The sequence below is a fragment of the Zingiber officinale genome, chromosome 5A (genome assembly GCF_018446385.1).
Source record: "Zingiber officinale cultivar Zhangliang chromosome 5A, Zo_v1.1, whole genome shotgun sequence".
NCBI classification, from domain to species: domain Eukaryota; kingdom Viridiplantae; phylum Streptophyta; class Magnoliopsida; order Zingiberales; family Zingiberaceae; genus Zingiber; species Zingiber officinale.
In genome coordinates, this window is record NC_055994.1 from 38,952,743 (window position 1) to 38,975,307 (window position 22,565).

Genomic DNA, 22,565 nt, shown 5'->3' on the forward strand with positions numbered 1-22,565 from the left:
CGGGTACTTTGACTTGTGTCTTTTGATATGCATGATAATATGTTTAACATATAACAGTAATTGTGTTACTTGTTTATTTCGGTTGGTCACTACATGATTAGTACATGTTGTTTGTTTATTTATTCTGCATTGCATATTGTCTACCTGATCACATATGCCTTAGGTAGTGACCTAACCACATGCTCTGTTATATTCTGGATCTAGGGTTTATTTGATACCCTCTTCGATTTGTGTACCTTCTATTTGATACGTCTTCTTGTGGTACACACTTTGTATCTATTTATATGGATCATGCCATGTTATTCATGAGATTGCCATGTTCAGTATCATGCATCATGATTGCATGCTGTGCGATTCTCGGCTCTACTTTGGTTGAGCTCATCGCCAGTTACATGTACTGCACACATCACCCATGGATTTGTATATCTGGCTGGTGTGTGGCGGTTCTGCTGTTTGGCTCCGTGTAGCCGGCAGACAGTTCCGCCTGCTTGGCTCCGTTGGCATTTAGGGTAGCAGCGGCAGATGGTGGACTTTGTTTGGCTCCTGGTCGAGACTCAGTGGTAGCCGCAGAGATATCCTCCCGCCATCGTGTCGGAGATGAGAGCATTGAGCTCCCCATTTATGATTTGGGGTCACGGACAGAGTACTCCGACAAGATCCCGCTTACTCGTCATTGCACAGGAGCATTGATTTCAGAGTATGGGGTTGACATATGCATTTATTGTATTTTTATTTGCTTGTGATTGCTGCACTTATATGCTACATTTGTTTGGATGCATTGATTGACATGCATACAGGATTATGACTCACTCGGTCTGACGACCTGTTACCTTTATACTTTGATCCGGTCAGTACAGTTATCTTCTGATTTCATTTCAGTTGCATTTATCCTCCTCATATTCAGGAGACTGTACGCATGATTAGTGTTGTCTGTTATTTGTTTTATTATGCATATCAGTTGTACCTGCTGAGTGTTGGACTCACCCCGCCTCCATTGTTGATATTTTCAGGTTGAGGCTGTCCGGAGCAGTTCCAGTCGCTGGCCCCCCATCTGCACGTAGAGCTAGTTCTCTACTAGGTTGTTATTTGCTTTATTTTGGTTTTTCTTCCATCAGACTATGTTTTAGTTTTGTTTTGGATTTTATTTATGGATATTGTACGGATTGTTACCGTTTGATGGATTTTTGGATGGTTTGGTTTTTATTCTACTATATGCCTGCCTAGACGGCAGAAGAGGTGAGTTCGTTGGATTTGAGCTTTACGAATGTAGTGGAGTAGGGTGGATTTCGAGTCAGAGTCCTATTGTTGTTGTTTACTATTATTAACTGCGTGGTTGTGACAGCCAGAGGCTGGATATCTTTATTAACTGCGTGGTGTTTGTCTTTATTTTTTTTTGTTATCATTCCAGCCGCCTGTGGCTGATGTATATGTGATATGTAGAAAGTTTCATATTGTCCGCCGTACAGGGGCGATGTCAAATTTCTTCTGACGAGACTCCTGGGCGTGACAATTAGTGGTATCAGAGCGATACTTGCTGTGTGTTTTGGATTTTACGATCTTTGTTTTCGTATTTTGCATAGTTGGTATAACCCGATACCAATTGATATGGTATCAGCGCCAAAGTTGGCGATACTTGTTGGATTTTCGTGTTGGATTTTTGAGATTTATCCGATACCAATTTATTTGGTATCGGAGCGGTTATGATACCGCTTTTCGTGTTCTGATTTTTGAGTTGGGTATTCGGATTTTTGGATTTAGCCCAAGTTTGCGAGTCAAACTGGTAGTTGTTTTAGTGACATGAATTTTTCCATTACGATTGAGTTTGGATTTCCGTTTCGGATTTATATGGATTTCGTTGTTGTTCTCGATCGGAAATTTTGAGGTCAATTTGGGAACTGGACATCTCAAGACGGCATATAGGTATGATGTTTAATTTTATAGTTTATGATGTATTAGCATTCTTTATTTAGTACCTGTCTGGTTGTTGTAGCACATATTTTTGTGATGAGTTAGCCATTAAACATGGTTGACCTTAATAGAGATCAAGGATTATAGTCTCTGGTGATTTTCACATCATACCATCAGTAGATTTTAGTTTCTATTAGTAGGAGATGGAGGCACATACCAGCCTCTGCTATTGTTAGCTGGGTAGTGGATGATACCTACATATTTATGTTGTTTTAGCCAGTGGAGGTTTTATACTCATATCTTTTGGATATTAGGATACCCGATATGATGAAAAATTGTTCATTAGGGGAGTTACCATGTTTGATCATTATTGAAAATGGTTTGAGGTTGAGGGATATTGTGAGATCAGATATTTTGATGTGTTGATTTCTAATGATTTAAGAGAGTAAATGTTATGTGGTTGTTGATGATCTTTTAGTGGATAACTATTTTGATGATCTTTTATTTGGGTTGTCATTGATGGTGATATAGTGAGTATCATGTATGGTGTTCACAGGTTGATGTTTATAGTTGGTGATCAGATTATAAATTGGAAGCTAGAGAGTTTATGTGCCTATGAGATTTTTGATTTTAATAAATCTGGTTAATTATGGTTAGTTAACAGGATGATAAAATTGATATTTGTTTCATCTGATATTGAACTATGTGGATAAATAATGATTTGATGTTTTGAATGCTAACTTACCCTCATGGAGAGTAGAGACTTATTCATCTGATATTAGTGGGCTGATATTTTTGAGGATAAAAAAAAATGAGGGTGTCTTGATGATATTGAATTCTAGCTTTTTCTTTTGGGTCGTACACATTTATTCATATGATATTATGTGGATTGACATTCTCTAGTTTGAGATGATGTATTAGTGTTGAATTGACCCATGAACTGATTTAGTTATTTGATAATGTAGTATACCATTTGATCGTAGTTTGATATACCTTAGTTGCTTGTGGAGGATTAAGGTATTCTTGATTAGTTAGTAGATGAATGATTTAGTTTTGTTGGTTGATCAATAGAGGATTGTCATACTCTATTCTTAGAGGTTTGAACCTTTAGGTTGTTTGTGCTTAGTTATGTATCTAGAGCACATTTGAGTACATGCTTTGTACTGACGTGGAAAGGACGGATTCAGCCGTATATCATTGTCGGCTTGGATAGGTTATAGAGGATCGATGTATCCTATTCCATGAAAACTTTGACCATGGACTGTATATATCTGGTGGGATAACTTAGAGGGTGCATTGGGATATATGACCCCGCTGATGTAAGGAAGTGTAGAGTTAATTGCTTAACACTTATGGGATACACTCGTTACTAGTGTATACTGGGAGAGTACATTTGGATTTGTGATGATAAAATTCTTCCCATTTGATATAGTCTTGGTAGGGTATGACATTGACTTGCAATGTTATACCACGGCTGTGTATATTTTTCTTGTCCGATACTAGTTCCTTTGAACTTAGAGCAGGGTTGTTACTGGATGATTAGGTTGCTCCATTTTGAGTTGCTTTGATTGATGTATTCATGCTTGATACATATGCATGAATTTTGTTTAGATATACCGTAACCCATGAGTGTTGGTAGCATAAGGTTGGTCTCTTTGATTGAGTTGGTATGCTGATTTTGCATGTCTATATTGCACGTATATGATGATTGTTATGTGTTGTAGGAATCCTGGGTGGACTGTCCATTTGTAAGTAGTATATGTATCCATGTTCTGATATGGTTTGAAGGTTCCTTGTGAATCATAGATATGTAGTTGGGTGTATGTATCTGGAGGTATTATTGAAGATATCTTGTTGATTAAATCCGAGATGTAGTATATGTACATCGGTGGTGTTTTGTTGGAGGCATTTTGTCGATTTAATCTGAGTTGTGATATGTACATATGTGTTTGGTGTGGTATCTGAGGTATCTTTTTGATTATGTTTGATTTTATGAGTGCACCTGGGTTTAGTAGGTTTTATTGGAATTATATGTTGGTTATACTATATGTTATGTGAGTGTTGTTTGAGGTGTATTGTTGATTTTACCTACATTGATTTTGCACACGTGTTCGGTATGTATTGTTGGAGGTATCATACTGAATATACCTGAGTTGTGAGTATGATTGGTGTATAATAATTGGAGGATTTTGTTGATCATACATATGTTGTGTGAGCATGAGTGCTAGGTGTATACATTGGTAGCAGTATGATGATTCTACTTATACTGAATGCAGAATGTGGAGTGACTGCATTATGTCATTTGTTGAATTAACCCATCAACTAATTTTCCTATCAGTGGATGACCCACTAGGATGCTGATAGAGTTGATGATGAATTTGATTAGTTACTAGGTTGTTATATCCTAGGATAACCACAGCGAATTGTGGTAGAGAGATCTTGTACAGTCTCTAGCTGGATAGTTAGGTGCCTTGGGGTACTTAGGTATTGTTTTGTGGTGGAGCGTTGCTCCCACATATCACGGATTGCTGGTAGCGGAGCATTGCTCCTATATTTATTGCAGATACATATTTCAGATTATTTGTGGTGGAGTGTTGCTCCCACATATTGAGGATTTCTTGTGGTAGAGCGTTGCTCCCACATATGTAGTATTTCCTGTGATGGAGCGTTGCTCTCACCCTGGAGGATCTATTCTTTGGTGGTTTATGTTATTGATGATCAGATTTTTCGATTTATTGTTGGAGATCTTATGAATAGGAATGTCTGTGATACAGACATTATGTGTATTGGTTTTTGCCATATAGGCTTATAGTGCCTTAGATGTTTTCAGGGACTCGATAATCCTGGTATGTCGAGGATGTTTGGATAGGTGTCCATTATCTTTGTGGACGATGTTGTGGTTTATTACGGATCCGAGGTGAGTCACGTACACTATCTTTGCATAGATCTAGAGATGATTCGACGAGAACATCTATATGTGATTATCAGTAGTGCTGGTTTGGATTGTCTTTTGTTATGATGTTTGGAACACACGGTCACCAGTAGGAGTATACCGTGGTTCCACAGGAGATAGAGGTTGTTACCGTTGGGAGCAGCCGAAGTCAGTGTAGGAGATCCGCAGTCTTTTGTGACTCGCAGGATATTACAGACCTTTCGTCGAGGGTTTCTTCCGCATAGCTATGCTACTTTCACGCGTGACCATGAAAGGCGTGAAGTTTACTCGGACTGAGGATTGCAAGACCAGCTTTTAGGAGCTGAAGCGGAGACTAGTGTCGGCTTCGATTTTTGGTTTTTACCTTCTGGAGAGGACGGATATGTCCTCTACACCAACGCATCTATTCAGGATTTGAGCGCTGTTCTGATGCAGCACGATATGTTAGTCTCTTATGATTCTCGTCGGTTGAAGGAGCATGAGAAGGTCTACCCTGTACATGATCTGTAAATGGCCGCTGTTATTTTTGCCCTGAAGATTTGGCGGCAGTACCTGTATGATATTACATTGAGATTCTCACTGACCATCGGAATCTCAAATATCTGTTCACTCAGAAGGAACTTAATCTTCGACCGAGGAGATAGATGGAGTTCTTGAAGGATTATGATTGTACCATTAGCTATCACCTGGGAAAAGCTAATGTGGTTACCGATGCACTTAGCTAGAGGTCTAGAGGGACTTTAGCTTGCCACCGAGTTGTGGTCACAGATTTGATTCAGGATTTCTCTGAGTTAGACATTGAGGAGCAGGGACAGACAGAGCAGGGTATTCTTGTTACCATAGTTGCTCAGTCGTTAATCAGGACGAGAATCCGAGAGGCCCAGTTGTTGGGACCTCATAGAGCTCAACGTGAGGCAAAGTGGTCCATACTATCGGACAGAAGATGTTAGAGGCATATGACTGCTAGAAGAGTTACGCTGACCGGAGTGGGAGACTCTTAGAGTTCATGTATTTTTGCGAGTTTCACCCAAGAAAGGGTGAAGAGATTGACCCGAGGTAAGCTAGCTCTGTGATACATTGGACCTTTCTAGATCTTAGAAAGGATTGGAGCAGTAGCTCACTAGTTGGTAGTATCGCCGTCCTTGATTGGCGTGCACGATGTATTCCACGTATCCATGCTGATGAGATACGTGCCCGACCCGACGCATGTGCTGACAGATATTCCAGTTCCAGTTCAGCCTGACATTACTTATGAGGAGGTTCCGGTACGGATTCTCGACCGGAAAGAGCGTCAGTTGCGGAACAAGACTATCCGGCTGGTTAAAGTCGGATGGCAGCATCATTCGGATGAGGAAGTTACTTGGGAGCTCGAGGATACGATCCGAGCTCGATACCCCATCTTTTCACTTGTGGTATGTGATTTAATTTACCGTTCAGCATTTATTATTGTTACTTGTTATTAGTACTTGCTGATGGTAGATACTGAAATTTGGGGACCAAATTTTTATTAGTGGGGGAGAATGTAAAATACCGGGAAAAAAAATAGGGAATATTAATAAGGGAATTTTCCGGAATTTTTAGAAATTTTTCGGGAATTTTTCGGAGCTCGTACGGACGAGTTAACGGGGATAAAAATGGGGTCCGGAAAAGCCTGTTTAGGCTACCTCGTTTTAAAGAGGAAATGTTTGATTTTTCTCCCTTTTTCTTTATTCTTTTTCTTATTTTCCTCCGCCGTTTTCTTTCATTGCCACGCGCCCGAAGTCCTCACCCCCTTGCCCTAACCGGCGCCGAGCTAACCGCTCGCGATTTAAGCCCCGATCAAGGTTTGTTCCTTTTTCTTCTTCTCCGCTCTGCCGTCCCCAAATCGCCGGTGCCTAGCCTCTGCCCCGACTCCAGCGATGCCACTGCCGGCACCGATTTCCCAGCCTCGGCTGCCTTTCCTCTATGCCCTAGCATCTCTGCCGATGCCACTGTCTCTCTTTCTCCCGACGCCGAGCAGCACCGAGCCCTAGGTGCCAACGCCGTCGACGCCTTTTTCCGACCTCTTCTGTGCCACTCCGAGACTCCTTGTCCGAGTTCTCACCGTGCCCTAGCCCCCGCTCAGCAGATAGCCGGCTGCCAACACTCAAAGCAATTGTCGATTTGTAGCCTCTGCCCTAGCCTCTGTTTCCGACGCTGGTAAGGGTTCTGCCGTGGCCACCACTTGGGATCTGTATGTCGTCGTCGCCCCTTTGCTCTGGTTTACTGCCTCAGTAGCCCTTGCTGGAAACAACACCGGTGACCTAACTCCTCCGTCCTCTAATCCAGTGAGCTACTGGATGAAGGTAAGGATTAGGTTGAAATTTTAGTTGTGCACTAGTAGTTGATTGGGTTGTTGATGCATTTGTAGTGTGATTTCTTTCGATTCGATTGTTGGAAGACAGTGACCTAGTTGGTTCCGGTTATCACAGCATCAAGAGTTTGTTGCTGTCTCTGTTTGATTCCGGCCACCACCCCCTGTCAACAGCTTGACACACCTGAGGTAAGATTAGGTTGTAAGATGGGTTGTTGTTTGATTTGTGATTCCCAATTATTGATCTCAACATGATCTGATCAGTAGGAAGGATTCCAGCAGCAAACGATCCTACTTCCAACAATGATAAACGACTGTGAGTTTCAGGTAAGGCATAGGAATTTGATATATGCTATTGATCATGTATGGGTTGAATTGGGTTTATGTGTTGGTCAGGGATTTGCCCTAAACTAGGGTTAGAGAGTTATTTAGCTATTTATGAGAATGTAGCTAAATGAAATATATTTATATTCGTGACACAGGATCTTGACGCGAGACGAGTATCTTGGAGTCAGATTTGGATCACTTTATTGGAGGCGGGTACTTTGACTTGTGTCTTTTGATATGCATGATAATATGTTTAACATATAACAGTAATTGTGTTACTTGTTTATTTCGGTTGGTCACTACATGATTAGTACATGTTGTTTGTTTATTTATTCTGCATTGCATATTGTCTACCTGATCACATATGCCTTAGGTAGTGACCTAACCACATGCTCTGTTATATTCTGGATCTAGGGTTTATTTGATACCCTCTTCGATTTGTGTACCTTCTATTTGATACGTCTTCTTGTGGTACACACTTTGTATCTATTTATATGGATCATGCCATGTTATTCATGAGATTGCCATGTTCAGTATCATGCATCATGATTGCATGCTGTGCGATTGTCGGCTCTACTTTGGTTGAGCTCATCGCCAGTTACATGTACTGCACACATCACCCATGGATTTGTATATCTGGCTGGTGTGTGGCGGTTCTGCTGTTTGGCTCCGTTGGTCAGGCGACTCAGCGTGGTAGCCGGCAGTCAGTTCCGCTCTGTTTGGCTCCGTTGGCATTTAGGGTAGCAGCGTGGTAGCCGGCAGATGGTGGACTTTGTTTGGCTCCGTTGGTCAGGAGACTCAGCGTGGTAGCCGGCAGAGATATCCTCCCCGTCATCGTGTACCGGGAGATGAGAGCATTGAGCTCCCCCATTTATGATTTGGGGTCACAGGACAGGAGTACTCCGACAGCATCCCGTTTACTCTGTCATTGCACAGGAGCATTGATTTCAGAGTATGGGGTTGACATATGCATTTATTGCATTTTTATATGCTTGTGATTGCTGCACTTATATGCTGCATTTGTTTGGATGCATTGATTGACATGCATATAGGATTATGACTCACTCGGTCTGACGACCTGTTACCTTTATACTTTGATCCGGTCAGTACAGTTATCTTCTGATTTCATTTCAGTTGCATTTATCCTCCTCATATTCAGGAGACTGTACGCATGATTAGTGTTGTCTGTTATTTGTTTTATTATGCATATCAGTTGTACCTGCTGAGTGTTGGACTCCCATTGTTGATATATTTTCAGGTTGAGGCTGTCCGGAGCAGTTCCAGTCGCTGGCCCCCATCTGCACGTAGAGCTAGTTCTCTACTAGGTTGTTATTTGCTTTATTTTGGTTTTTCTTCCATCAGACTATGTTTTAGTTTTGTTTTGGATTTTATTTATGGATATTGTACGGATTGTTACCGTTTGATGGATTTTTGGATGGTTTGGTTTTTATTCTACTATATGCCTGTCTAGACGGCAGAAGAGGTGAGTTCGTTGGATTTGAGCTTTACGAATGTAGTGGAGTAGGGTGGATTTCGAGTCAGAGTCCTATTGTTGTTGTTTACTATTATTAACTGCGTGGTTGTGACAGCCAGAGGCTGGATATCTTTATTAACTGCGTGGTGTTTGTCTTTATTTTTTTTTTTTTGTTATCATTCCAGCCGCCTGTGGCTGATGTATATGTGATATGTAGAAAGTTTCATATTGTCCGCCGTACAGGGGAGATGCTGCCGAAATTTCTTCGGACAGAGACTCCTCTGGGGCGTGACAGTAGCGTTAGCAAGCAGGCTAGGTGGTGCCTCAGCTCAACCACTCCGACATTTAAGTCTGTGAGATAGAGGAAATGTAGATGAATATTGAAGAAAACAAATGTGGGATGTGCATGTAATAAAGCATAGTCGTGCCTGCAGGGTCGAGGCCCTTTTTATAGTTTCTTTTTTAACTTCTCTCATTATAATCTTTCTCATTAATTAAGCATCCTATCATGATCAAGAAAATATCAAATCATTGTATCTTTGCTGTATTGAGTAGTCCTATCACCCATTCTTGTATTTGTATAATGATATTGTTGCACTTGCCTCTGACATCCCATGCACAATATTTATTATAGTTTGAGCCATGAACCTCAAAGCCTATTGGGCTATCTAGGCCTAAATCTCACAAGCGGAACCTTAATGGGGGCTAAATGGGCTAATGTAAGATATAGGAGCCAAGCTTAGAGTTGTGGGTGAGCGGGTCAGATGGTGTGCCTATTCATCTATAAGGGTTTGAGGGGAGCTACACCCTTAAGGTAAGGTTGATCAGATTAGAAGGTGGTAAGAGTCGGTCTATCGACTCATGGAGTCATAGGGGAGGGATTGAGGGAATTCGATCAGTATATCATCTCTAATGCATTGTTTGGGAGGAGGTGAGGGAAGGGGAGGGGAGGATAAAGAAGGGAAAGAGAAACTTGAAATCATGTTTGGGAGGAAGTGAGTCACGGAAAGGAAAGATAAGGAAAGATAAGATTTAATCTTCTTTACCCATGAAACGAAACAATTTCTCCCCGATTTGGTGTGTAAGGAAGGGTAAGGGGAATTAAAAAAATTTATGTTCTAATTTTATCCCTATTTTATTATATTAATTCCAAAAATCATTGTTTTAGATATTCTTTGTGTCGCGACGAAAAATATTTGCACCGCTCGACTCACACCACTCAACTCGCACCGCCCGACGCTCACACTCCGTCGATGTCGACACTGATACCGACGTCGACTTTGACGCCAACTTCAATACTGACTTTGATGTCGACACTGATGTTGACGTTGACTTTGACGCTAACACCAACTTTGACGCTGATGCCAACTTTAACAAATGAGCTACAAATGTTTGAATGCGTAAGTTTTAACCAATAAATATATGCAAGATGCATTAGATTCTTGAACGCGTAGGTTTTTAACAAAAGTAAGAGTAATTTTATAACTTTATATATTTAACCTTCATTACCCTCACTTTCCTCCCAAACACGGTAACACATGTTACGTTACTGAATCTTCTCTCTCTCCCAAACAAGGAGAATATAAATACTTTACTTCCCCCTCTCTTCCCCTTTCGTTAATGAACCTTTGCTCACTCCATCCAAGCAGAGGGTAAGATGGCTAAGAATGTTGGTTTGGAACATTTGTTAATATTAGGCTAATTTGATCAACTGATGGTCTTCCAAGCCCAGCAAAATGAGGGGCTGAGTTGAGGGGAGCAAAATCCTTGGGACCGAGATAATCTACTCGGTTGAGTGTCTCAAAACTCAAAAAGGTGGAGCCAGCTGCTAGGGTTGTAAGAATTCGATCGACAATAAGTCTCTAATTTTGAGAGGAATCCTAGTGAGATGAATCATCATCTTCGGGATCTGCATAATCTAATTGAGTGTCCATAGTCATATTCACATTGACCCGACCAAGCTTTGACCACCTCATCAACCAAATGATTGACTATCTGATCTTACATAGAGGCTTCTAATACCTTTCGTATCAGTTACAGTTTAAAATTATTATATTAAAAAAATAAAAACTATAAATTCATAAAAATTAATAATAATAGGAATTTACATTTATTTAAATCGTATACATATTCCTCGTGATTTTATAAAAGTATCCTGAATTGCTATCAATAAAAATTATTTGAAAAAAAAAATAAAAACTCTTCTCTTCTCCTCTAACGATCAGAATCATATGTCTAATGGTCGTAATTAACTTTACTCATTCTATTTAGTTTTTAAATTACACTAGTATAAATAACTTATTAAGAAAGAAATGATTTTTCTATTGATTAATTATTAAACAATTAAATAACGGATAAAAATATAAGTTATAGCCAAGCTTATTTGGATACTAGGCTCTTTCTCAAAAGACTAAGGTTTAAATTTCACAATACCATTATTTTAAATAAATTTTCATCCATATACATTAAAAAAAATTATCGAATCCGGTTTGACGATTTCTATGAACTAGAATCGTAATGAGTACTTGATTCAATTATAAACCCGAGCCTAATTCAGTTTAGACTTGACCTATGGTCGGATCTATAAAAACTCCTCTTAGCTATGCTAATCTCAGTTGATAGCGCGATCTAATTGCTTGTAATGTGTTGGTTCTAGCTAGACTTATGTTATTCTATAACATAGACTGAATGAAGTATTCTTAGTTTGTGGTATAAATCATTTACAATTTTTTTTTTTTTCAAAATATGAATAAGCAAGGCTTAGTCTTTCTTATCCATTGATTAAATCAAAATATGCAAATAAAATCTATGTTTTTCAAAGTTTCAATTTTACTATAAATATTTTTTTATTATTAACTTTGTTATACTTTGTAAATTTATTATAATAAAAAATAAGTGGATAAATCTAAGTTTTATAATTTATGTTGTTATTATAATTTATACGGTTATTTACTAAATAACATAGGTGAATAAGTATTTTTTTCATCTGAAGAGAATTACTGTTCATCCGAAAAGAAATAAAATATTAAGTTTTTAATATTTTAAATTTGTTAAGTTTCAACATTTAATAATTTTATTTTTAAAAATTTTAATTTATGATTTCTAAAATAAAAATAGTATACAAATAAGATCTTAGGATGGCCGTTAGATTAGGATTGAACGGAGAATAAAAAGTCACTCCCGACACCGTCAGATGGTTGGATCTGACGGTTGAGGAGGAAACCCTAGGTTCCATTCCGGTAACTATACTCGGGATTTCTATATAATGACGCGCCATTTGTCTCTACACCACCTTTCTTTTCCCCGCGGCCGTCTTTCTCTTCTATTCCCTTCGTCGAGGTGAGGTCTAATTCCTCGCTTTTGGATGCTTGTATCGATTTCGGAGCATGTCTTTGTTTGCCATCTTTAGGTTTACAAGTGGATCTATTGTTCTTTGTTTTTTTTTACTTGAGGTTTTTGTTTATGTTTTTCGATTCTAGTTTCTTTACGCTACTCTTTTAGAGTTTCATGTGTTACAGTTCTTAAATTCTTATGTACATGAGATTGTGTGTTTCGGTGGTGGATTATAATCTAAAACCTACATGGCCATGTTCTTATATGGTTTCCACTGTCTTATATTCTATTTTGAATACGGAGCAATGCTGTTGCAATTGAGCTAACTGGATTGTCTTTATGACGTCTGTTGATTATTTCAGATGAATGATTTGATAGCCAAGTGAACTAGTATATAGATACCCCTTTGTTATTTTGTTCTCATTCATGCTGTACTTTGCAGAATTGCAGTGTAGTCATGATTGGAACTGTTGGAAAATTGGTTTTGGTGATCAATATGGATAAGACGGTTATTTCACGAGTATACCATCGTAAATCAATTTCTCGAGTGAATGAGAAATTAATGTCGGATAAAGGGTTGATCCGAGTTTGACTCACACACAAGTTGGATTCATTAATGAACACTAACTCAAGTATGTGAAATCATTGAGGGGTATGAAATTATAATTAATTTTGTTGATTAATTAATTAAAAAATTAATTATTGAGATATTAATTAATTAATTGATTAATTAATATTTATAATAGATTAAGTAAATAGTTAATTAGATTAATCAATTAAATTAATTAATCAGGTATAAGTGAAAAAGTATAAGGGAAAAGACATATCCAATTATCTTTTGAGTACATACCCAATTCTCATTTGAAAAAATCTTCTTTATTGGAAGAAGAAATAAAAAGAAATTCAGAAAATTTGTATTCGATATAATTACAACCAATGGAGAAGAAATCATTGAAGAAGGAGAAGAAATCCTTAAAGAAAAAATCATTCAAAAAATTCCTCAACGGGAGTAACCTTTTATCCTTATAAAACAAATCTCATTCTTTCCACTCAACTTACTCAATTCTCAATTTGTGAATTCCCCTCTTGGGTTCTCTTTTCTCTCTTCTTAAGAGTTTCAAAGACTTCGAAAGTTCGACAGGGCTCGAAATTTGGAGTGCTCCTATTTTGAGATACAAGTCGTTGTATATTGGGAGACAATTGCTAATAAATCGTAAGCATATGGGCAGAACAATATCATCTTAAGGAAAGAAGGCCTAGCCTTTATCTCGGCCTTAATAGTCTTATCTTTAGGGATAAATTTATTCAAAAGGGGTGTGTCGATATCCAAGGGATAATTCGACAATCGATGAGATTAGCTCAGTAACGATAATACCAAGAAGGGTATGTCTCTTACCCGAAGAGGTACTTCAATAATCGAAAGGTAATGTCAAGAATATAAATGAGACAAGGTCCACATCGTCATTTCGAGCTCTATCGATTATAGTCATCGGCTCATTGTCGAGATGACTAATTGGGCTCAATTTGTTGGATCAGTACCACAGATCCATATATATATATATATATATATATATATATATATATATATATATATATATATATATATTTCTAACCGGAACTAGGGTCATTTATGTGGTTACATGTTGTATATTTCAGTATAATGGGTTTGTAATTAGATAACTAGTACCTTGGGAATGAATTGTGCGTCCATTATCTAATTGAAAGGATGAAGGTTTAATTGACCTTTGGTATAGGTTCAAATCCTATTGGACGTCGTCGATGTTATTTACATTCCCAATTTTGGTTTAAGTGCTTGTATGGTGAGGATGCATGCGAATAGATATGGCAGATGGTCGTAAGGAACCTAGTTTGTCTGAGGGCTAACTGTTTTAATGAGCATATCTAACAACTATTAGTTTTTAATAATGTTAAACTCGTAGTGCAGTAGAGTCCTTGATTTCTACAACCAGATAGATTATGACACTTAGTATACAATTAGCTTGGGTTATTTTTTGTTGATAACTAGTGCTATTTTAAATAATATATTGTGTGGCATGGTATATAAGATGGTCGGTCCCAAGTCCAGATAAAAGAGGATAGTTGCATTAAGTTGTCCTTCAATGTTAAACTATGATAAATGTTCAATGAATGAATCTATTAAACTATTGTAAGATCCTTCTCAGGAAGGAACACGTTGTAGGGCTGAATTGCAATATCTTAGCAAGCACCGTTGTATCTCTGAATGTAGTGTTAAATATGTAAAAGTCCGTGTTGCAGAGTCTGATTATAATGCATCGACAATGATTGTTATCTTGAGCCTAGTGTTAAATAGACAAGCGTTCTCATACCATAAATTGGATAAGAATGAATATTATAAGAAAATTAATAGTCTAAGATTTGGAACATAGAATATAGAAATCTTCATTGATAGAGGTAGTAGATACGATGATTAGGAGAATACTTAGTATTTTGTGTGTACAAAAGACAAGAAATGAAGTGAGTATTATTATAGATAGTTCGTTAAAGGATGAATTTGTAGAATTGTAGTAGTTAGGAAGGGAGATAGAATTATAGCTCAAGATAGTAGGGGTGAATGAAACTATGAATGCAAGTATATATATATGCACCTTAAGTAGGATTAGATGAATATATCAAATTAAAATTTGGAGATGACTTATATTAAATATTTTAAAACATTTTGTTAAATAAAATGACTTTAATAGAAGGCGATTTAAATTTGCATGTTGGAGTGAAACATGAGATATATGAGAGGGTGCAAGAGGGTTATGAGTTTGGAACAAGGAATGAAGAAGAGAAAATTATATTAGATTTCCAATAACATATGACTTTATACTGGCTAATATTTTTTTAAGAAAAAAGAACATTTGGTCACATTCGAGAATAATAAATAGCAAATTGACTTTCTTATGGTTAGGAATATGGATAGAATGATTTGTAAAGATTGTAAGGTTATTTCTGGAAAAAGCTTAACTACCCAATATAGATTAGTAGTGTTAGATATACGTCTTAATCATAGTATCAATAGAAGAAAATATATGACTCTTAGAATTAAGCTGTGGAAGTTAAAGGACGAGAAACAAAATATATTTAAGGAGAAGATAGAAGTATATATATTTGATAAAATATATGACAACTCTAATACGACATAAGTTAAGATGATATCAAAGTTGAAAATAGTAGTTAAAAGTATATTGGTGAGTCAAATGGGCATAGACCACTAAGAAATTTTGATGGTGGAATGAGAAAGTACATGAGAAAGTGAAAGAATAACGAACAACTTACAAGGAATTATATATTTATAAGAACGAGAAAATTTTTAAAAATATAAAATACTCAAGAAAGAGCCTAAAAAAGTAGTGAATGAAGTAAAAAAAAATGAAATTTTTGAATGATTATATCGAAAACTCGATACAAAAGAAGGGAAAAAAATATTTATATAATAATTAAAGTGATAGAGAGGAAGACGAGATCTTTATTCAAATATGATGTATTAAAGATGAATGTAATAGGATACTAGTAAATGATGGAGAAATAAAAAAGTGGTGTAATATATATTTTAATCAATTTTTTTAATGAAGGTTTAGGTGATTAACTTAAATTAGGTAATTTAAGTAGATCAAATGAGTATAGAAATTTATTTTTTTATCGTTGAATTTAAGTTAAACTTAAGAAGTAGAATAAATTTTAAATATGATGTAAAATGGAAAAATCGTTAGACTAGATGATATTTCGATAGAAGTATGAACAAAGTATTGAATGACTTTCATAATTATTTAACATGATATTGAAAATAAAAAAAATATTAGATTAATGGAGGGTAAGCGTTCTAGTTCTTTTGTATAAGTATAAGAGAGACATACAAAATTATGCAAACTATATGGATATTAAACTAATGAGTCATACTATGAAATTTTGGAAAAGTAATAAAAAAAATTAATGAAGAAGATCACGGTGATTAAAAATCAATTTAGGGTTCATATATGGAAGGTCGATAATAGAAATTATACATCAACTAATTGAAAGTATCGGGAGTAAAAGCAAGATCTACACATGATATTCATTGATTTAGAAAAAACTTATGATAGAGTCTTAAAAGAAATTATATAGAGAATTTTACAAAAGAGAGGTGTTACTATATCATATATTGAATTAATTAAAGATATATATGAGGATGTAAAGACCAGAGTGAAATTAATTGAAACATTTCCAATAAAGATAAAGTTATATTAAAGATCAATTATAAGTCTTCATCTTTTACACTAATCATAGACGAACTCACTAGATACATTTAAGGTGCATGTTGTTTGTAGATGATATTGTGTTGGTAGATAAGACACGTGAAAGAGTAAATGCTAAACTAGAATCTTGTTGAAAAATACTAGAAGTGAAAGATTTTAGGTTTAATAGAGTAAAGACAGAATATATTAAATTTAAGTTTAGCAATGTTAGATATAATAAGATAATTGTTAAGATAGGAGATAATGATTTGTTTGGAATTGAGCTTTAAGTATTTGGAATTATTTTTGTAAAATGATGGAGGAATGTTTTATGTGGTTGAAGTACCTCTAAAATTTAAAAGGGAAGTTTTACAAAAAAATGACTAGATCTGCTATATTATATGACGCTGAATATTGGGTTATGACTCGAGTACATAAACCGAAGATGAAAGTTATAGATATGAAGATTTTAAGGTGGATGTGGACACACGATGATGGATGTAATAGGAAATGAGAGGATTAGAGAGAGTTGGAGTTGCATTTATTGAGGGAAAACTTCGAGAGATACATTTAAGATGGTATGGACATATACTTAAATGATTAATAAATATCTAAGTTAGACAATGTGAAATTATGATAAATACGTACATCAAATAAGAAGAGGAATATCAAAAAAGATTTAGTTAGCAATAATAAAACAAGATAAAATTTATTTAAATATAGATGATAATATAATAGAGGGTAAAGTCTAATGGCATAGAAAGATCTATGGATCCCACCTAGTGGGATAAAACTTTGTTGTTATTGTATGGTACATAAGATGGTTTATGTATCAGTATATGTTTGTGCTAGTTTAGCTCTGTTACACATGACCTTACAAGTTTCAAGTATAAGTTAAATATTCTTCACGTAGTTGTTTAAGTAATAATTTTAACATTATGTATTTGCAATGCTGATAATTGAACTTCTTACATATTCAAATGCTAAGTGCTACATTTTTCATCCAACTGGTCTAATATCTAAAATTCGTAATTTATAGTTAAGCTTGTGTTTACATTACTGATGCTGCTGCTTAAAGGTTTTTTTTGTATGATTGCATGATAATTAGTTTTTTTAGATATTTAACGATCACATCTTATCTATCTCAATTTTATCTGATGGATTGGGAAAGAATTATGGCTATGGGTCTGTATCTACTCTGTTTTCTGGACTCCTCCATTTATCTATAGTAATCTTCATCTATGCCGCATAATTGGTGACTATCTGATCTTGTTTATGCTTTCTTTATACCAGTTGTTTTACTTTTAAGCTTTAATCACAATGGGGAAAGAGAAGGTTCATATCAGCATTGTGGTCATCGGTCATGTCGACTCTGGCAAGTCAACTACCACTGGACATCTTATTTACAAGCTTGGTGGCATTGATAAGCGTGTGATTGAGAGGTTCGAAAAGGAGGCTGCTGAGATGAACAAGAGGTCATTCAAGTATGCCTGGGTCCTTGATAAGCTTAAGGCTGAGCGCGAAAGAGGGATTACTATCGATATTGCTCTTTGGAAGTTTGAGACAACCAAGTATTACTGCACAGTCATTGATGCTCCTGGACACCGTGATTTCATCAAGAATATGATCACTGGAACCTCCCAGGCAGATTGTGCTGTTCTTATCATTGACTCAACAACTGGTGGTTTTGAAGCTGGTATTTCAAAGGATGGTCAGACTCGTGAGCATGCCTTACTTGCTTTTACACTTGGAGTTAAACAGATGATTTGCTGTTGCAACAAGGTGAAATGCTTTTGACAAATTATAACAGTTTTTCTGTTTCGAATGGCAGGATTTTATATCAATTATTCACCAATTAATATGAGTTGCCATCTTTTGTTGGTCCTCCATGGTTATGTTTGTAGGTTTAGTAGCAGGCATAGTTTTTAGAATCCTCGACTAATGACAAGTAAAGAAGGGTCCAGTGTAGATGTTACCGTGTCATATCATGCTATTGCAATTGACTTTAACGTTAAAATCATTTTAATGTCAAATAGGATACATTAGTTCTGGTTGATGAAGGGCCCTAGTCCTCAACCCAATCTCTGATCTTCCCAGTTATGGTTGGAAACAAAGCAAAATGCCTTCATTTCTCTTTCTGGCAGTAATTACAAGTTTCCCTGAACTAGTCCCTTTGCAAACTGTTTGAGCTTGCTTTTGGTGTTCCAGCACTTTCTGTTAGTCCTTATGCTTCATTTGTCTCGATGCAGATGGATGCAACCACCCCCAAGTATTCCAAGTCAAGGTACGATGAAATAGTGAAGGAGGTTTCTTCCTACCTCAAAAAGGTTGGCTACAACCCCGAGAAGATCCCTTTTGTCCCCATCTCTGGATTTGAGGGTGACAACATGATTGAGAGGTCTACCAACTTGGACTGGTACAAGGGCCCCACCCTCCTTGAGGCTCTCGACTTGATCAATGAACCGAAGAGGCCCACAGATAAACCCCTTCGGCTCCCTCTCCAGGATGTGTATAAAATTGGTGGGATTGGAACTGTTCCAGTTGGACGAGTTGAGACAGGTGTCCTCAAGCCTGGTATGGTCGTTACATTTGGTCCAACTGGGTTGACGACTGAAGTCAAGTCGGTTGAGATGCACCATGAAGCTCTCCAGGAAGCTCTCCCTGGCGATAATGTTGGGTTTAATGTGAAGAATGTCGCAGTTAAGGATCTTAAGAGAGGTTTTGTTGCATCCAACTCGAAGGATGATCCTGCAAAGGAGGCTGCTAACTTCACTTCTCAGGTGATCATCATGAACCACCCAGGCCAGATTGGCAATGGCTATGCCCCCGTCTTGGACTGCCACACCTCTCACATCGCAGTCAAGTTTTCTGAAATTCTCACCAAGATTGATAGACGATCTGGCAAGGAGCTTGAGAAAGAGCCCAAATTCCTTAAGAATGGTGATGCTGGCTTTGTTAAGATGACCCCTACCAAGCCCATGGTGGTCGAAACTTTCGCTGAGTACCCTCCACTTGGTAGATTTGCTGTGAGGGACATGCGGCAGACGGTTGCTGTCGGTGTCATCAAGAATGTTGAGAAGAAGGAGCCAACCGGTGCCAAGGTTACCAAGGCTGCAGCCAAGAAGAAGTGAAATGGTTAATGATGGTCAAGTTTGGTTCAGGTTTTTCTTTGCTTTGCTTTGCTTTAGGTCTTGTTTATCACCTAAAACTTTTTGATAGCAACTAATGTGGTTAAATTGCAAATCATAAATGCTTGTTTATCTACTTTCAGATGTTTTAAATTTGAACATTTTGGTCCAAGTAAATGCTGTCATTTAGTTCTATTTAGCTCCTCTTGCATGTTCAATCGACTTAATAGTTAAGATGGTAATTTCAAGTGCGCTCTATGGTTTGAGCTGGCACATCTTCGCATGCCCTTTGCATCTTCTTCACCTATGGATCTTGTATCACTGGACGATCGTGGGGATGGGCCCTTTATCTATGGCGGAAGTGGTGAGTCTTGTTATCAAGCTTGGGTCACATCCTAAGTTATCCATATAATGACCACTCAATTAGTTTTGTTGGACTGCTACGCTAATGCGTAGCCCCCTGCTACCGTCCGTGGTGTGTGTGCATCTACGTTGTCTACTACACTGTCATGTTCGTGCAACCCAAACTGGAAATTAAATCAAATCAATTCCAAAAACTTTTGTATTTTGGTTGGACTTTTTTTTGTTAAAAAAAATTATATAACTCTTAAAAAATAGATGATATTAGATAGTAATGTAACACGATATTAATTAAATAATATCATACATAGATAATTAATAATTATACATTTGATATGTTATATGTCAACGAATATCATGTGAATAATTAATTTTGAAAGTCACCATGTCTTCCCTTTTTAATTTTATTTTGATGTTTTGCTCTTTGATTATGGTGTAACAATTTGGTCTGTCTAATAATTAATGAGATATTTAAGCGTCGAATCTAAACTTAGTATACTATAAGAATTTTTTTCAATGGAACCATAATTTTAAAAATATTGACCATTTAGATAAATTTTTCGTGAACATTTTTTAATTTATTTTTGACGTAATTTATAGAGTTGAATCGGTTAATTAATGAATTCGAAGAATTAAATATTTATATTAGAAAAATAAAACTTTTTAGTTGCTTCCAACATTTTGCCATCTCATGAGATTAATGTCTCCGTTTCTATCATCTGCTTGTCTTTGTTATCATTTTTTTTTTTTTTGAATTTATCATCCCTTCTCTTTTCACCTAAGTAATTCAATGTCGTTTTAACATCTAAAGCTCCTGCAATTTTTTTTTTTGTTTCCAATGTCCTTTTAAGATCGATATTGATTTAAACGTTATTTAATTAATCTAAATTAATTTCTTTCTTTCTTTCTTTGCAATTCCGCACTTTCTTCCTTTCTTTACAATTTTATGCTTTCTTTAATTCTTTAATACTGATCGCTTACCTTGCAGATGATAGTGTTCGTGTCTCCTTTTATATGCAGATTTAACTAGATGGGAATTCTGTTTCTCGTCGATTCTGAGATAGACAAGATATTCCATCGGAGAAGGAACTTGCACAAACAACTAGAGACACAGCATTCTCAAGTGACCTCCACCATGACAAGATGAAGGATTATACCACTCTGATCACCAGAAGCTTAAGGTATAGCATCACCAGACCTTCAATAGATGCCAACAATTTTAAATTGAAGCCTGCTGTGATTCAAATGGTTCAACATAATCAATTTGAGGAGGGACCAATTTGTTGGTGTTGGGTGCACAACATTTAATATAGATTTTTGATATATGATTAGAGTTAAAGTTAGGTTAATTGTGATCTAATCAGTTATATCAAGTTTCTTAGTGCAAGTTACCATGCGGTGACTAACTCTTAGTGGAATTAGGCATCTGAAGTCCTAATTGGGAGTTAGACATATGCTAAGTCATGGTTGGAGACAAAATAACATATTCCTAACTGAATGTTAGGTGAATCAAGTTTAAGTGATTACGACTTAGCAAACAAATTCCTTGATGGAGGGTAGATGAATCAATTCTAAGTGATTAAGGCTTGACAGATAAATTCCTAACTGGAGCCTAGGTGAATCAAGTCTAAGTGATTAAGGCTTGACAAACAAAAGTCTAGCTGAGTGATTGGTTAATCAAGTCCAAGTGAAGTTAGCTGAAAGCTGAACGCATGATAAATAAGTCCAAGTGGAAGTAGCTGGGAGCTATGACTTGACATCTCAGTCTAGATAAGTCAGTTGGAGGTTGAACATCTAGACCCAACGTTAGTGCGAATAACTTTAATTTTCTATCATACTCGTTACATGTAACCACTGCAGGGAAGCATGTTCGACTGTTCCAAGCAACTGGATGGAGTCTGAGAGCGATTGGCTAGTGATAACTCTTTGCGAATGAATTTTGGAGGGTCCAAGAGATCATATTGGATCCAGGCGATCGGAGGATACTGACTATTGGAGCAGCTTCTAGGCAACCAGGAGACAACATTATCAGCAATCCGAGCGAGTCGAGTTAAGATCAGATTTGACCCCTCTTTAGGTGACTAGAGAGCGTAAAGTTGACCGAAGAGCTTTATTAACGTTATCGAATGGATAATAGTTATAGCCATACCAACACTTTTTCAGGCGAACGGAAAGACTCCAAGCGATCGGAGGGGTGCCATAAAAAGAGTTTCAAGGTAGAGCTTGCAAATCACTCAATCTCTCATTTACACATTTTCTTGTGCTCATGCTCTCTTGCCTTTTCTGTTGTGACTTGCACTTCATTTCTGATTGACAATACCTAGAGTAACATCTTTGTTTGTTTGAGTGTTTCCATATTTGTTATATCGTGCTTAACTTTTTTGATTCTTTTTCTATAAGGTTTCTCCTCCTATGAGAAATTTAGAAATAAGAATCATATTTTATAACTACTGCATGTATCTACACTTTTAATTTGATTGATCAACTGCATGCATGCTTAACAGTTAACTAATTTTATTACATGCCTATATTG

General features: G+C 36.7%; 1 protein-coding gene and 1 long non-coding RNA gene across 3 annotated transcripts; both read left to right on the forward strand.

Annotated features, from left to right (window-relative positions):
• Positions 1-6,596: 6,596 nt before the first annotated feature.
• Positions 6,597-7,475, forward strand: LOC121982761. Its single transcript, XR_006112239.1, has 3 exons — positions 6,597-7,164; positions 7,291-7,361; positions 7,437-7,475. It is a non-coding gene; the product is annotated as an uncharacterized LOC121982761 (long non-coding RNA).
• A 4,770-nt stretch (positions 7,476-12,245) lies between these two features.
• LOC121980444 (elongation factor 1-alpha-like) lies at positions 12,246-19,871 on the forward strand. 2 transcript variants are annotated; one of them, XM_042532476.1, is made up of 3 exons: positions 12,246-12,312; positions 17,838-18,326; positions 18,794-19,871. In XM_042532476.1, exons 2-3 carry the CDS (start codon positions 17,865-17,867, stop codon positions 19,673-19,675), a joined length of 1,344 nt encoding a protein of 447 aa, XP_042388410.1. In that variant the 5' UTR covers positions 12,246-12,312; positions 17,838-17,864; the 3' UTR covers positions 19,676-19,871. The 2 variants fall into 2 exon arrangements, with proteins under 2 accessions (XP_042388410.1, XP_042388409.1); XM_042532475.1 differs by having other exon boundaries at positions 12,295-12,382.
• Positions 19,872-22,565: the final 2,694 nt, after the last annotated feature.